General features: G+C 28.3%; 3 protein-coding genes across 3 annotated transcripts in view; 2 read left to right on the forward strand and 1 right to left on the reverse strand.

The window, feature by feature from the left end:
* Window positions 1-8,246, forward strand: part of LOC111632704 (low-density lipoprotein receptor-related protein 1-like) — a 33,232-nt gene extending 24,986 nt beyond the window's left edge. Inside the window, exons 11-15 of the mRNA XM_023377205.1 lie at window positions 2,662-2,817; window positions 5,636-5,836; window positions 5,925-6,126; window positions 7,037-7,223; window positions 8,229-8,246. Coding sequence (XP_023232973.1) covers window positions 2,662-2,817; window positions 5,636-5,836; window positions 5,925-6,126; window positions 7,037-7,223; window positions 8,229-8,246 — 764 coding nt within the window. The remainder of the gene's footprint in view (window positions 1-2,661; window positions 2,818-5,635; window positions 5,837-5,924; window positions 6,127-7,036; window positions 7,224-8,228) is intronic.
* Window positions 8,247-8,458: 212 nt separating this feature from the next.
* The window catches only part of LOC111632698 (guanine nucleotide-binding protein-like 3 homolog), a 36,615-nt gene continuing 28,330 nt past the window's right edge, over window positions 8,459-16,743 (forward strand). The window contains exons 1-3 of the mRNA XM_023377199.1: window positions 8,459-8,848; window positions 9,784-9,879; window positions 12,648-12,783. Of these exons, the coding sequence (XP_023232967.1) occupies window positions 8,540-8,848; window positions 9,784-9,879; window positions 12,648-12,783 (541 nt within the window). The 5' untranslated portion in view covers window positions 8,459-8,539. The remainder of the gene's footprint in view (window positions 8,849-9,783; window positions 9,880-12,647; window positions 12,784-16,743) is intronic.
* On the reverse strand, window positions 13,891-15,446 carry LOC111632700 (tigger transposable element-derived protein 1-like). Its single transcript, XM_023377200.1, has one exon. The coding sequence runs from the start codon at window positions 14,555-14,557 to the stop codon at window positions 13,934-13,936; it is 624 nt and encodes a 207-aa protein (XP_023232968.1). The 5' UTR covers window positions 14,558-15,446; the 3' UTR covers window positions 13,891-13,933.

Consider the following 16,743-nt stretch of genomic DNA (forward strand, 5'->3'; position numbering starts at 1 on the left):
CAAAAATGCAAGTACAGTAGACTCTCAGTAGATGACAGATAAGTTCCTTGAGAGTTACTATTAAAAATAGGCCTAACTAATATTATATCCCATAATATACCATACCAAAAACTGTATATTGACTTGATATTAATTTTGAAATACAGTAATTGAAAGAAAATTAAGACAAATAAAGACAAACATAACTTAATGTAACATCAGCTTTATTTTTAAAAAAACAGCTTTTGAAGGTAGTGTGCAATTTTAGTTAAATGACAATAAACTTTTCAACTTAATGAACTTCACTAATGCTTATTTGGAACCTGTTTTGGCATACTTAGGATTGGGTAAGAATACAAAATTTGAACAACAATAGATCCCAACTAATCAATATGTTTATAAATGGTGAATTGGCAGAAGTGGGAGACAAATATATGTATGAAGCTTATGCTTACTCACAGCATGGTGTGCTAAGCTTAAATTTACATTTCTGCTAGAAATTGATTTTATTTTAATTTTTATTTAAAGTATTATTTCTTTGATTTTTTGCCAGTTGTTTGAAAGTGCTCATTTCTCGAGTTAAACTATAGTTAACAATAGTTAACAGAGAGTCTGCATAACAATTACAGATGCCAACTTCTCAGGAAGAAAAAGGGATGAGCTAAAACAAAAATACACAATTCCTCATTTAATTTTTATGGCATTTTTGAACAGTTTTTGTTTACCAAATAATTTTTAAAAAACAACTGAAGTTCCATATAGTTTAGAAAATTCTGAACAGTTGGCAACTTGTATTTGCTGCACTGATGACTGCTATATATATATATGTGTATGTATATATTATAAAATTGTATATATATTATATATATAATTTTATAAATATAATATATATATATATACAGTATTATTTTTAAAGAGCAAAAATAACGTCTTTAATAACACGTTTACGATGCCGAAAACGTCTCCTCCCATCTTCAGCCAAGCTTAAGAAACTGTTGCTGTTATTCCTCCATTAATATCCCACTAAACATAATTTAAATAAAGTTATACACGTTATATGCTATCCGGATTTTTCATATAATATATATATATATAAAATTTTTAAACCGTTTACACCAACGTTAATTTTCTAAGTTGAGTTATTGAAACATTAATTTTTAAACGAGTTTTGCGGTTGTTATCGCCGTTAAAGTTAATACCTTTATGTAACTAATATTTTTAATATATTATTAAGCAGTTTTCTTACTTTATTTTTCTGTGTGAAATTAATTTTCCTTCTCCTCCTTATTTTATTTTTAAGTTTTATAAATTTACGCTTCGTTACTCTTTAGAGGAGAGCGTAAACGTTATACGTGTTTTTAATGAATTTTGATGTGTCCTAGCTTTTTTTTTATCATATATACTTTTCTTTATTGCCTTTAAACTGTACAGTAAGTATGAACTGTATGATTGTACATAATATGATCATACAATGAGTATATGGCCTATAAACTATAGCATATAAGCTTATAAAGAATATATTATTTATATAGGATTCTAGGTGATTTAACGAAGCGTATGATCTATAAAATATAAAATCTTATAGCAAAGAGTTGTGTAACTTTCCCGGATAAAAAAGTTAAAACTTTGTGTGGCGCCATCTGTTGTGTGATTTTATTTAAAAAGTTTTTTATATTATTAATTATTATAAATGGCAAAAGGTAATATTAAGGATAGAGATGAGTTTTATTTTTAAAAATTGTAAATGCTAATAACGAGTAAAATCATTAATTCCGACCCCACTCGAGATATGACACGTGTCCCCCTCTCTATTTTCTCACTCAGTAGATCCTTACCCATCAAAATTTAATCGCATCAATCCTCCTAATACAGAAACCTTCCTGAAAAATTTCAGAAATTTTCGACAAAAGGAACAGGAGTTATTAAGCTTCTGTTTCTTTTGTCCATAAAACCCAGAAGCATTTCTAGAAAAGTGTAAAAAAATCTCTGTAATTATTGAGGAGCTCGGTAATTTCCATACAGAATACGCTAATTAATGTGGTAGAACGCACGCACGTTTACAAGCTTCGATAACATCCCCACAAAAGTATTGTTTGTACGATTTACAGAGCTTCTGTTTAAGCTTCATTTTACGTGTCTACTAAATTAGTGCTTCAAGTTTCGTTTCTATAAGCCTCTAACTTGTTTTCTCACGAATTTCAGCTGTTTATATATCCTTTTTTTTATTACCCAAGACATTCGAGATTCGTCTAAGGAAAACCAATTCACACGAAACTTTATTCTATAGAATGGAACCCATTACCGAGATTTTAAATAACACCAACTCGACATAATTTCGATTTTATAAAAATTCACAATCCATCTTCCGTTATTTCCTTATGGGAAATTTTTCAGAAAAATTCTTCATATTCTAAACGTTTATTAAAGCAAATTTCCGATAGTTTAATTTTCGAATTTTCCATTGTTTCGCCATTGTAAATTAAACTTCATTAAATTCTGCATTTGGCATTATATATAATTTCGAGCTCGACGTCACACGGTTCATTACAAATATCAAATTCGTGTGTATTTACACAGAATAAAGCAGTTAAAGTTTATAATTCAGTAACGTAAAAGTATATTAATCATTCTTCTCTGTCTCCCTTTTGGAAGAAAAAAANTAAAATAAATGTTTAGTCTCAGATTATGGTATATCTTTAATTTTCTCAATAGATATACCACCTTGCAAACAGTGGGGAAGATGTAGCCAAATATGTCATACTTTTAATACTTCTTATGCTTGTGATTGCAAGTGGGGATATACTCTTTCTTCAGATAAGTTCACATGTATAAGTAAAGGTAAGTAAAGAAAACATGTAATAATAATTTTGAAACTTATAGATATTATGATAAATTAAGTTTCAAACTGATAAAATGATTTTGATTGAAAAGAAATTTTACACAAATATTTGGTCTAAATTTAATTCTGAAAAGAAAAAAATTTTGAACATAGAACAAACATCTGTAATGTGATATTAGAATGCATTATTTCTAAAATGTATATTTACATTATTTTATCTATATATATATATATATATATATAAATGGACATGTATGTCCCTATATTTCACTTTTCCGCCAAAACTACACATCGCACGTGAATGGTGTTTGTATGTGGTGGTAGCCCCAAGTCTCCATTCGTGCATAGGGGTGGTTGCGTCTCGATAGCTATAAGGGTGCGGGAGATATGAGGCTGAAAGTGGTTGAAAGTGGCTTTCTATTTTGAATGTTTTGTTCAAATTTGTTCGAATTAAATTCGAACATGAAATTCGAATATTGGTTCGATTATAGAACGATTGTAAACGTTCCAGAAACGTTGAAAATAGTTCGTTTGACTAAATGTACAAATTCTCTAATTAGTCTGGAAACGGGGGACCTAATTCTTGAATTCTGTGAAAATGGGTAAGATTAGCTATAATGTAATTATCTTAATCTTCACTATCGTTACTTTTTGCCCAGCGAAGCGGGTCCTTGCAGCTAGTTCTAAATAAAATTAAAACAAAAATTAATTATTGACTGATATAGAAGTTATCCATTTTAATATCTGATATTCAGTTAAGATATCAAATTTTCAAAAATTCTTAGGCTTTTAATACACAGTTACATACATATAAAACAATGATATTAAAATTCACATTTACTTAAATTCACAGAAATCAATTTTCTTAATCCTCAAGTACTTTATGTATCTCTGGCACCATTATCTTACTGGTACTATTCTTTAATCCTGATGTAATACTGTGATTAATTAATAAAAGTAAAATAAAAAATAATTAAATTTGAACATGACACCAATAGCATGGGATGAGATATGTTTAACACAGTGTACTTCTTTATGATGGCAATAATTTTTAAGTATTTTTTATGAAAAATTATATAAAAAAATGCACAAATAATTTTTTTGCATACCAAGGAACCTAAATTTTAAAATGGTATCAAGTTTTGCAAGTTTTTTACTTCTATTTTCAATATATTTAAAAAATACAACCCTATTTGGTTTTTTAAAATTTATTAAAAAGTAACAAATATTAATACATCGCAATGTATTTATGAAAAAATAAGGGAAAAAAGTTTATAAAATGATGATAAAATCTCTATTTAGCTATTTTATCAAGAAAATTCAAAAAAATTTTTAACACAATTCATTAATGTGCAAAGTTTCTGTGTAGTAGGAACAAGTGAAAATTTTAACCTGACAAGAAATTCCAACAATTAAATATTGTTGCAAACAATTTTGAAATAAAAACAGATTTACTTTTCAGGTTTTCTAAAGCCCTGTTTTGTTTATTTAAATTGAAACTTCAGGTCAATAATCAAAACAGCTTAACCCCTAAAATGTATCTGCTGGCAAGCCAGACAATTTGGCATTCACTTTCTTTGCTAATATCATTTTCTTTGAAAATATTGAGGAAGCCTAATTAGCAATGTATGTGAAAATATTAAAAATTTAAAATATTAGAAAAATGAGCTATTATACAAGATGTATTTAGCCATCTCTATAATATTGGAAATATTGGATATTAGTTTAAAATAACCAATAATCAAATATCCAGTTATTGGTTGCATAATATCAGTCAATCACTAATATAAATAATTGTAGCTAATAGATTGGCTAATTGACTCTGATAACCGATGAATTATTTGTCAATTGTACTGATTATTTCTTTTTTTAATAATGTGTTGAATTCTATGTGCTGTAAGTCTGCATAGACTTACTCACTCACTTTCTCAGACAATTTTTTGTTTATAGCATAGTTTATATGGATTAATCCCAAAAAATTATACGTGTTTGGAAATGTTGAGTCAAATTAGTCTAGAATTGATTAATTTTATGGAAGAAAACCTTTCAAATAGCCATAGTCCGTAAACTGCGCTCGTGCCAGGCTGTGATTGGCTCATATATTTAAGGATTCCTACAATGTGAAATTCTTATAAAGTGGAATGTATCTATCGCGTTATAGGGGGTCGATTGTACTGTATTTGGCAACACTAGTATGATGCGAATCAATTATCTGTAATTGTGAGTCTGGCAAATTTTTAGTACAAATATTTTCTGTATTTTGGTTTAATAAAGATTAAAATAGGTACCTAATTATTATTTTTTACTTATTTATTTACCTACGTATTACATATTTTATTTTAGAATTTATTATTAGTTCATTTAATTGGGGCAGCCACTTAATTTGGCCAAAATGGATTAGTCCCAACATGTCCCAATTAAGTAGAATCGACTGTACTAGAATTTACAAAATAATACATTATACATGCAGGTTTATAGTTCTCTGTCAAACTCCATTACAATAATTAAAGAAAACATTTTTACAAATAGCAAAAAGTTTTAAGTTTTGTTTAGGTTTTTTCAAAAATTAGATACAATTTTTAATATTACTGTATATTATGTTTCACTTTAAGATGATAAGAATTATAAATTTGAATTCATTTTGTGAAATTTTCTAAATGTTTCTGAATTACATTTATTAATTCATTATTTGTAATTCTGTTTTCTTAGTTAATAAGTGTAAAAATTTTACATTTTGAAATTGAAAGTATTTGTGATATTTTTGTTGTTTATAAAATTATTAAACTAATCCAAAATATGAATATATTTTTTTTATAGATCCAACAAAAGCAACATTGCTATTGACCACAGAATCAGAAATAATAAGATATTTTCTTTGTAACAACAGTCAGATTACTGTGTTATCTGGATATTCAAGAATTACCTATGTTGATTACTATCATACATCTATGGCTGATCTTTTGTTTTGGGTAGATACAGAAAAAAAGAAAATATTTAGAGGAGTGTTAAAAGATGCAGGTATAAGATTTTACATTTAAAATGAATATTAAAATATAATGTATTCTATGAATTTGCATTTTAAAATTTTACTTGTTATTATTTTCAGCTATTGAAAGTATTCATATTATTGTAGAAGAAGGTTTGGGTATGATAGAAGGTCTCTGTGTTGATTGGATTGGTCATAATTTGTATTGGGTAGACAGTGAATATCATCATATTGAAGTGGCAAAATTTGATGGTAGCATGAGAACATCACTAATAGATGGTGTTACACGACCAAAAAGTATTGCAGTAGATCCTCATGTTGGGTAGGATTTCAGATTATTATATTTATAAAATGTAATGCCTAAACAATTATTATTGAATCTAATAATAATAATTACAGATGACAATATAATTGAAAAATATTTTTGTCATTCAATTTATATTTTAATTCTTAGTAATTTACAGTACATTACAATAACATAGACTTTGGCAAAACATTCAGAATTATTCTACATAAGTAAGATGAGAAGAAATGAAAATGTGTAAACTTTCATTTATGTATATTAATGTCAGTGATAAATGTATTTGATAATATTACTGCCATTAAGCCTGATGAACAATTTAGTTATTATTGTTGCAAAGTGACCAACTTTGAAATTAATGTAGTTTAGTTTGAAATTATTTTAAAGTCAGTAATAATATTTGAATATCTGATTGACAAATATAAACACCTACTGAAACGCAATGCTTAGCAAATAGACACCCACAATTGCCGTAAATAATCTGGCTATATTTTGGAAATAATAATTATGAATTATTATTTCCAAAATAGTTGTTATTATTTCAAAATATTTCCAATTAACACCTCCTTCTAGTGCCAAATTTTTTTGTAATTCATAATTGTTATTTCCAAAATATAGTCCGATTATTTACAGCAATTGTAGCAATTAAATATCTGATTGTTTTTCTATTTTAAAAAAAATCTAAAATACAAAATTTCTCTGATTTAAATTTCTTTTTGTCTGGTGTGATTTTTTGCAAATGGGAGTTTTGCAAAATTACAATCACAAAAATGTTTAGCCTAACCATTAAGAGATTAATAGAACTGTGTTTTCTATAAGTTAAAAATATGACAATTTTTACAAAAGTATTTGTTAAGCATTACTTGTTGAGAATCATGTATAAAAAATTTATTAATATCAAATTACATTTTTACTTTACTTTTTTAATCAGATTTTTGTTTTGGGCTGATCGATCAGAAAATGGCTCTGTCATAGAAAGAAGTTTGACAAATGGTTATCAACGCCATATTATTATTCAATGTGCTCAAAATGGTTGGCCTACTGGAATTACCTTGGATATTACAACACAGTATATTTATTGGGTAGACTCTAGGTTAGTAATTTTGAAAATAGAAAATGTTATTTTATAATAATGGTGAAATTTTGTTCTGAATTTAAATTCAGAAATAAATATTAAAGTTGCCTTATAAATATTTAAATAATATGATAAATTAATAAAAGATTTATATAAAACCAGTAACTAGATAATGCTTTGTGATTATTGTAACACTTTCATTCACTTGTTTCTGTCATTTTGTTTATTTATTTTAATAACTTTTCGATTCTTTAAATTTTAAAATAATTATAATTTAGTGCTTTTTTTGGAACAGTGCTTCTACTATTCTGTCAAAAGACTTAATACATTCACCTTCTTTTATCTAGAATAAACATCTGTTTGTTATTTTTCAGTTTATATTTTCACTTTTCTAATATATGCTACATGCTCTAATATATACCCTTGCTTAATGCAGGATTTGATTAACATATAAAATTAATTGTGGCACTCCCTTTATATATGTGGCAGAGGTTTTAATTAATGCAGCTTTACCAGCTGTCTTTACTTGCTATAGCTACTGTATTTGATTAATGCAGTTTTGATATACACAGTAGCATTGAGGGATTAATAAACCGCATTAATCAAGGGATTTGATTAACATATCCTGTATTAATAATTTTTCCTTTAAAAATTAGCTTTTTGTAGAATTTTTTTCAGGTCTGCATGAAATAACTTTGATCTAATCTGTTTACTTTTGAGTTTGAAAATAATAAAACTAAATTTAATCAATAAGACTTTTCTAATTCCAAAGTTTTTAAGTGATTAATAGACTACTAGTTATAATTGAAGCAATAATCTTTTGCTTTCTAATTTGTTGCTCAATGGACAAGGACTTATTTAGCTATTAGAGCTGTTTTAACTGATAATAATGTTAATGGGTGAAAATTAACTTTATAGATAGTTAAAGAATTCAACCATAAAACTAGTCTTTAACATTTCACAAAATTTAATAAAACTGTAAATAAAATGGTTTACATCACTGTAATAATAAATGTTAACTTTTAAATTTTTTTCCTAAAAATTTCAGGTATATTTACCACAATAGTTTATTATATATTCCCTTATCTGTTTAAGTTGTATTGTTATATTACTGATAATAAATGTGTAATTATGGTTGATTATATGCTTATTTCAATGTTTGTTATAATTTACAAAATTGGAAAGTATTTTCATTAAATATACAGATGTCTTTAGTTATGCTTAACTAGCTGTTACCCACTTTATATTTTTTTTTATACATGAATTTCGAGTATTACAGGTTGGCAACATTGAATTAACAAGAAAGATCGTGGAAAACACGTGTTACTTTCGTAGTATGTGCTGTTTCGAATAGTTATCATGGCCAAATTTCATAAGAAACAAAGCAAGCGTATGACTTGTAGAAGGAAGTATAAAATACAAAGAAAAGTAAGAGAACATAATAGAAAAATGAAAAAAGAAGCCAGAAAGAAGAAAAATCGAGGTAAAAAGAAGGATCCTGGTATACCTAATAGCTTACCATTTAAAGAAAAAATTCTTCAAGAAATTGAAGAACATAAAAAAAATAAGGAAATAAACAAAATTGAAAAAATGGATTCTTCTACAACTAAAACTCTAATAGATCTTCAAGATGATGCCATGAAAAGATCGGAAGATTATGCAAATATGGTAATGTAACTTTTATTGTACATAAAATAATTGAAATAATAAAAGGAATGAAATAATATAGTAATAAATTTCTTAGAATGATTAATTCTTGAAATATTATCACAAATCACGGATCAGCAGTTTTTATGATTACTGTACCAAAGGTAAAAACAATGCAGTGGTTCTACATGCCAGTGTTATTCTGCAGAAAGATCTACACCTAATTTCCTAATATTTAAAAAATACTATGTTTAGATTAAAATAGTTTAATCTAATCATTTTTTAAACCATAGAAATAAATTGATAGATTTTATTTTATGAATTATCAATTTGTTGTTATTAATAAGAATAAACTTTCTCACAGGAAAGTACATAATTTTGAAGAAAAGAATGTGTTACAAATATTTTGATACAAAATGTAATGAGAAAAAATATTCATATTTCTGTTGTCTGGTGTAGTTATTTACATAACAGTTATTGATTAAACAAGTATTGAAAGAGTAATAAATTGATCTCAGGAGGGATCCGTATAAATTATTCTATTCTATTATACCAACTTAAGTATCATAAATGTATAAGATTTCCTAAAGCTTGATGCTTCATATGAAGGAACTATGTTGAATAAATTTCATTTAATCTAAACATAGTACATGAAATCTTGAAATAGTTATGTGGTTATGGGGATGTACGACAAAAATAATAACAAAAATAGAAGTTTGGTTTGAATTGTTGGTGAATTTTGAATGTAATATTTAAGTGTCCTTTTTCGACTCTGTTTTTTTCTGCACCCTAGTTCTGATGTATGCTGTTAGATTACTAACTCTTGTTGTAAATCATCAAAAATTGTTGTGGAAAACTAATCTTAATTTTTAAACAATTGAAAAAGTTTAATAAATGTTATTTGCTTTAAATATTATTTTCATATGTATTCATTTTATTTTGTTATTTTTTTGAAGGTGAATTTACAAAATATATCTAAAGAAAGTGAAATTGAAAAAAGTGATATGGAAAAGATTCAGAGAGATCATAAATTTTATAAAGAATTCTATCAGGTATTATTTTTTTAATTTCTAATTTTTCATATGTATATCTATACTAATATTATAAAGAGGTAATGTTTGTAAGTATGTATGTAAGTTTGTTTGCAGCAGGTAATCTCCAAAACTACTCATTCGATTTCAAAAATTCTTTCACCAATATTTAGAATGGAACCTCAGGGTGGACATAGGCTGTATATTATTCTGTTAAATATTCATATAAATTAAAATATATAATCTAGGTTAAGGCTTTTATGTCCAACAGATGGCGCTACGAGTATGACACCCTAAGTTTGCTTTTCTGTGAAAATGAGCTAAAGCAGATTATCTTCTGTCTATCTATATAAATAAAAATGTAATGTTCGTTTGTTCCTACCGATTCCTTTGAAATTTTGACACAATGCTGCATTTGAATACGCACATGTTTTTATATAATATATGTGTCGAAATTCCCCCCACTGAAGGGAGATGGTTAGGATTAAGGCTTACCGTAAAGAACTTTGCTTCTATTTATACTATTTTAGATGCGGTTTTTTGCGTTTTTGATTGCATTTTAATAGGGTACGTCAACAGAATGTACACTAAGAAGAAATTTTTCGAAAAATTCCCCCCACGGGGAAGTGTTACAAATTTATAATAGATACATTGTGAGCCACAACAACGCATGGCGGGGTCTGCTAGTACAATATATAAAGGAATAAGCGTTGAAAAATGTCATACATAGCCAATCAGTGTTTCATCTATGGCATGTGATCTGTCTTCTGCCAATCATATTAATCTGATTAAATTCAGTTTACTGGAGGACAATGATTCAGTGCCAGCATTTCTCTCTTCAAAGATCTAATTGATGATTTTGAGTAATTACTGCACATTTTGAAAATGTTTTCATTATATACTTACATTTCTAAAGATCCTTATAATTATTTAACTGTAAGAAAAACAAATGCAATCCACATTGAGACAAAAGGAAGACACAGATTTCATGTATATATTAGTGGTGTCTGCATGCCTGCTAGTTTAATAGAACATATTAAACAGGCTTATAATCCATTGTAGATATTTCTTTAGTTTTTATCAGTACATACAGAATCTTATAACTTTATAGATTAATGTCTGTATATTTATTGGGTACATTGATAAAGCTGCTTAAAGCAACTTTGTTAAAAAACAGTTAAGTAACTTCTGCTTTAAGTTAGCTACTGCAGTGTAATTGCAGTTAGATTTGGAAATGTTAAAGACAAAATTTAAGATGGCTGTTGTGAAATACAAATGATTTGTAAAATATTTGACTGGGAAATGAATATCATTGGTTGCTTTTGATAATTTTTTTTAACATCAGCTGAAGTTTTGTATCTTTCTAAGTAAATATTTTGGTGTTAGATTTAGAAATATATCGCATCATAAGTTACATCAAATTTCTTTGTTAGTTGCCAGATATAAAAAGTCTCAAATTCACAAAGCACTTGAACATTTAAAGCAATGAAAAAACAACTTAAATTGCTTAAAGCAATCTCCTACAGCTTAACTGAAGCAGTTTTGCCAATTAGTGCACCAATTATGATTCCAAAATATTTTGAAAAACTGTATATTCAAGTGTATTTAAGCTATTTAGTTTCCATTAAATATAGAACTACTATTATATTTAATAGTAATTTTGAAATATAAATTGACATACATTGGCAAAGAGGCAAGTTAAAATACTTAAATAATTATGTAATCGTTAGTTCTTACCACATTGCACTCTTGTTACATATTGGTGCATGTAGATACCACTTTTATACAGCCTGTTCAGGATCCATTTTAGTATTTTTAAATTGAAAAACATTGAAATTATCATTCACTACAATTTCATAATTGTCATTGAAGCTGTATTTCCATTAGGGGCAGAGTGCTTTCATTTCACATAACCTAAGGAGGCAGAGGTAGATGATGACACTATTTGTTAATTAATTAATTAATGCATGCTTTTACTTCATATAATACATGTTAGCGAAAGGATCAAGATTGGTGCATCATTCCTTAATGAAATAATTGTCTGTGGAAAGACTATTTCCACCACTTGCTCTATTAGTTCTTAGCAAATTTGAATTAGATTCTCTTTATCAGAAGCTTTCTTTCAGTTTTTTTAATGTAGATGTATAAACTAGAATATCATCGAGTTTGTAAACTCTAAAATAAGAAAATATGGAACCATTTTTTATCTTTATTATTATTCATTTGATTTAAATTAAAATTCAAAGTAAATAGTTAATACTAATCTTTAATAACAATTGATAATTAATCAGGTCTGAATTTTTTATAAAATTACACTAACTTAATACAGTAGAGTGTTGATTTTCCAAAAGTCAATCATCCGAAACGTCAATCATCCGAAAGAATTCCAGTCGGCAAATTTAAATTTTCGCCAGTGCTGTGGCGCTTCAATCTTTGGCTATGTCTTGGGCTACTCAAATATTTTACGTTTTTGATACTAAATTAACATCTGAAGTATAATTTTTTATTATTTTTATATTTTTCAATATATTTATTTTGTTTGTACAAAATAAAAAAATAATTTTTAACGATACAATAGTCTTTGTTAGGCTTAACATCGACGAAAATTCAACGCGAAGCGACATGCAACAGAGAAAAATTTCAACATCGGATACGTTAAACTATTTTTTCGTACATAAATCAGTTATCCGAAATATCAGTTATACGAACAACCCTAGTCCCCAATTGATTCGGAAAATCGACGCTCTACTGTAATTTCTAAGATTATTGAAAGACAAATATTTATGTAGGTTGTTGAATCGGCCGACGTAATCTTGCATGTGTTGGATGCAAGAGATCCTTTGAATACTCGCTGTTCTCAGGTGGAAAAGGCAGTTATCAACAGTGGAACAAACAAAAAGTTAATTCTTATACTAAATAAAATTGGTATGTGAATTTTTAATATAATTTTTTTAATTGGAGAAGATTTTGGTATATTTCAAAAGAATTTTTAAATGTGCTTTGACTCGTGGTAAAATCAAAAATACAATGAACTTGTACAATTAATGTAATAAAAGTATTTACAGAAAACCATCTTCAAAGTAAGCTCCTTCTGCAACTACACATTTCTGCCAGTGTCCATATCACTTGTCTAAAGCTCTAGAGCAGGGATGGCAAACTTTTTTGAGTCCACGTGCCATACAGTATATACTTATTTTTAAAAATGTTTGTGTGTGCTGAAGATAAAAAGTTTGAGTAATGATATTTAAATAAATGAAATGAATATGCTTTAATTAGAGTATATATAAAAAAGCTGACCAAAAAAGAATGATCATATGATAAACTGAAAGAATGATTAAAACATATAGGTGATAAACCAAAATTGTAAGATACAGGTAACCCCCATATAACATGGTAGTTACGTTCCAAAAAATTGCCGTGTTATGCGAAACAAAGAGCTAGTACGAAAAGGAGGGTTAGGTTCCAAAAATTAAAAAACATGCTATTATATTTTCATAATTAAGATAAATATCTCTATTAAAATTTTTTAAAGAAGTTATACATATTAATATAAATTAAACAATATTTTCTTCATCAGCACTAAGCACTGTTAACCGAGGGCGTTTTATTTTTTACAAGATATCCTTATTCTCTGAGCATTTTTCTGCATTATGTTCATATCTATGCTCTACCTTTTGCAAAAAATGTGTTATTTTACATTGCTTGCTTTTAGATAAAAGATCTGTATAAATTTCTTTATATGGTGCTAACCACTTATGAAGTTCTCTTTTGAACTTTGTGCTCCTTTCATTTGAAAGATCTTCATTTAAGAAATATGACTCTAACTGTTCGGCTAATCCTAAATCTTTCTTTATGCTTTGTAGAGTAAACTTTTTAACTTCTTTGTCTTCATCTGTGCTATCATCCTCTGAGTTATCATGGATTCCAGATATCATTTCTACCAAACCTGTTCTTCCACCAGTAATTCTTGGATATCTTGTGCAGTCATATCGTCAAAACCTTCTCCTTCTAGAGACTTAGCAATTTCTACTACCTTATCCATTCTGTTTTCTGCTGTCTCGATCAAATTTTCATTTTATGACTCCGGCCATATTTTTCTCCAACATCCATTTAATGTCATCGGTTTTATTTCTCTGATGGATGAGTTTATTAGATTAATGCAGTCCAAAATTGTGAAGAGTTTCCACGCCTCCTTAACGTCCATAGATTCATCATCGATTTTATTCAAAATCCATTGTAATGATCTCCTTATATAATTGGTTTTAAATGTAGCTATAATTCCCTGATCTAATGGTTGAAGTAAAGCAGTTGTATTTGGAGGTAAAAAAGTTATTTTGATATTTCGATGATTTAAATCTTGCGGATGGCTGGGTGCATTATCCAATATAAGTAGAACTTTAAAATCTAAATTTTTCTGTTTTAAGTAGTTTTCCACACTTGGTACAAAACAGTTTAAAAACCATTTCTTAAATAATTCAGTAGTCACCCAAGCTTTTCTATTTGCTGCCCAGTATACAGGTAAATTACTCTTATTCAGGTTTTTCATTGCACGAGGATTGAGAGATTTATAAACCAGCATAGGTTTTACCATGTAATCGCCTGAAGCATTACTGCACATAAGTAATGTTACACGGTCTTTTGATACCTTGAAACCTGGCGCAACTTTTTCATCTTTAGAAATATATGTCCTCTTGGGCATTTTTTCCACCAATGAGCAGTCTCATCGGCATTAAAAACCTGATGTGTTGAATATCCACCCTCTTCAATAATTCTTTTTAATTCCATTGGATAAATTTTGGCGGCTTCTTTATCGGCTTTCACCCTCTATTTTTAGGTTTTGTAGTGATAAGCGTTTTCTCATACGATCAAACCACCCTTTGCTGGCTACAAAATCTGGATTAGTAGCAGTTTCTCCATTTTCCTTTAAGTAGTAGTAAATTTTCAAGGCTTTGTGTTTAATAATATTGGTGCTCAGTGGAATCTGCTTTTTTGAACAGTCTTCAATCCAGATGCTAAGGGCTTTTTTCATCTGTTCAATTATTGCTGCCCTAGGACGAGATGTCATGTTTGAGGAGATAGAACAGCCTACAGCAATGGAATCTAATTTTCTGTTCATTTTTCCTTATAGTCCGTATTGTTGCTTCATTTAAATCCAATGATTTGGCGACATATGATATCTTTTTGCCCTTTTTGAGCCGATCTAAAATTTGTAATTTTGTTTGTAAGGAGATGAAATGTCTTTTAACAGACATTTTTTCATTTTTGTCAGACATGGCTTAGTGCTACAGATTCATAAAAATATAAACATAATTATTATTTCTTTAAAAAAGGTTGAGTACAATACTACAGTACTGTACTTACCTGAAAATTTTTATTCTACATAGCCAGAAAAGAGACACAATTAAAGTTTTAAAGTATACTTGTAAAGGTGTGGATTGTCCCAAGGGTCAGAGGCGGGGTTCAATGCCTAAAAACCACTGACAGAATAAAGCAAGTACTTAACTATGTAAATTTTCTTTTCCTGCCTACTGTCAATATACGTGTTATTTCTCAAAACTTGTCTCAGTGTTGCCAGATCTCGATGCTTCTGCTTTTGATGTTGCCAAATGTTTTTCTCTTATTCCATACTAATATTTCATGAAAATTATGCAGGAAAATCTGATAGTACGTACGCGCTCAAATGAAAAATGTCAAATGAGGTATCTTTCGCACTAAAAGCTTTATCACGTTGTACAGGGATTTCCCTAATTTCAAATTAGATAAAGTTCGCTTTTAATAGTTTTAATTACATTTCATGTACGACGGTTTTACCCAATTTTCGAACTGTGTCAGAGTGAATCCGTGCTATAGAAGTGCCGTGTTATACGGGGGATGGTACCAATTCTGGAACCGTGTTAGAGTGAATCCGTGCTATAGAAGTGCCGTGTTATACGGGGGATGGTACCAATTCTTGAACCATGTTAGAGTGAATCCGTGCTGTAGAAGTGCCGTGTTATACGGGGGTTACCTGTACATTCATTACATGCCAGATGATGATTTCCAGTGTGCCACAGGTTCACCACCTCTGCTTTATAGGCTGGTTTTTGTGATGTCTTTGAGGGCTGTTATCAGTTATAGTCTCCATATTTGGTTTAATTGGTTATTCTTGAATAGTGAATATCTGAGAAAGAAGGACGTTACAATGCTTTTTCAATTTTTTTACTTCCTTGATCCTTTACTCCTGAATATTACTATTGAAAACTTTTTATCTGTTTATCTGTTCCCAAAAATGAAAGATAAGTTGAAGAATAAAAGTTTCAATTAGCAGAGATAGAAATCGAAGCAATGAAAACTGATAAAGACATCAAAAAGTAACTTTTAGAATTCTTCTGACAATTAATATGAACCGAAATGTGTAGCTACAACAAAATTTATTTTGAAAATAGTGTGGTGTGAAAATGTTGCATAATAAAACCTGTGCCAAAAGTTCAATTTATTTTTGACTTATGTATATGACCATTATTTCTATAATTTAGACTTGCTGATGTTTTACTGTTTATCTTTTTGAAAAATTGGCATAGCGTTAAATCTTAATCTGTTGGAGTTTTCATTTCAAAGGAATTCAAACTGTTTCTGACAGAATATTATGCTTTTTCCTACAGGATATTATTATTTATTCATCCATCTGGTTAAAAAACATTGCTGTAAGAGCTTATTAATTAATTTCAGCTGATAGAAGTTGAGACAAGATATATTAGCACATATTGTACGACAAGCTTGATCAACTAAATTGGAATAAAAATATTTTGATGTAGATTGTATAGTAAGTTCAACTTTTAAATTGTATGTATTGCTATCCTGTGAAAAGAACTTTATTTACAGGCTGATTTTAAAAAATCCTACAGC

The sequence above is a fragment of the Centruroides sculpturatus genome, unplaced genomic scaffold, assembly GCF_000671375.1.
Source record: "Centruroides sculpturatus isolate CEXI.00-Female unplaced genomic scaffold, Cexi_2.0 scaffold787, whole genome shotgun sequence".
Taxonomy (NCBI): domain Eukaryota; kingdom Metazoa; phylum Arthropoda; class Arachnida; order Scorpiones; family Buthidae; genus Centruroides; species Centruroides sculpturatus.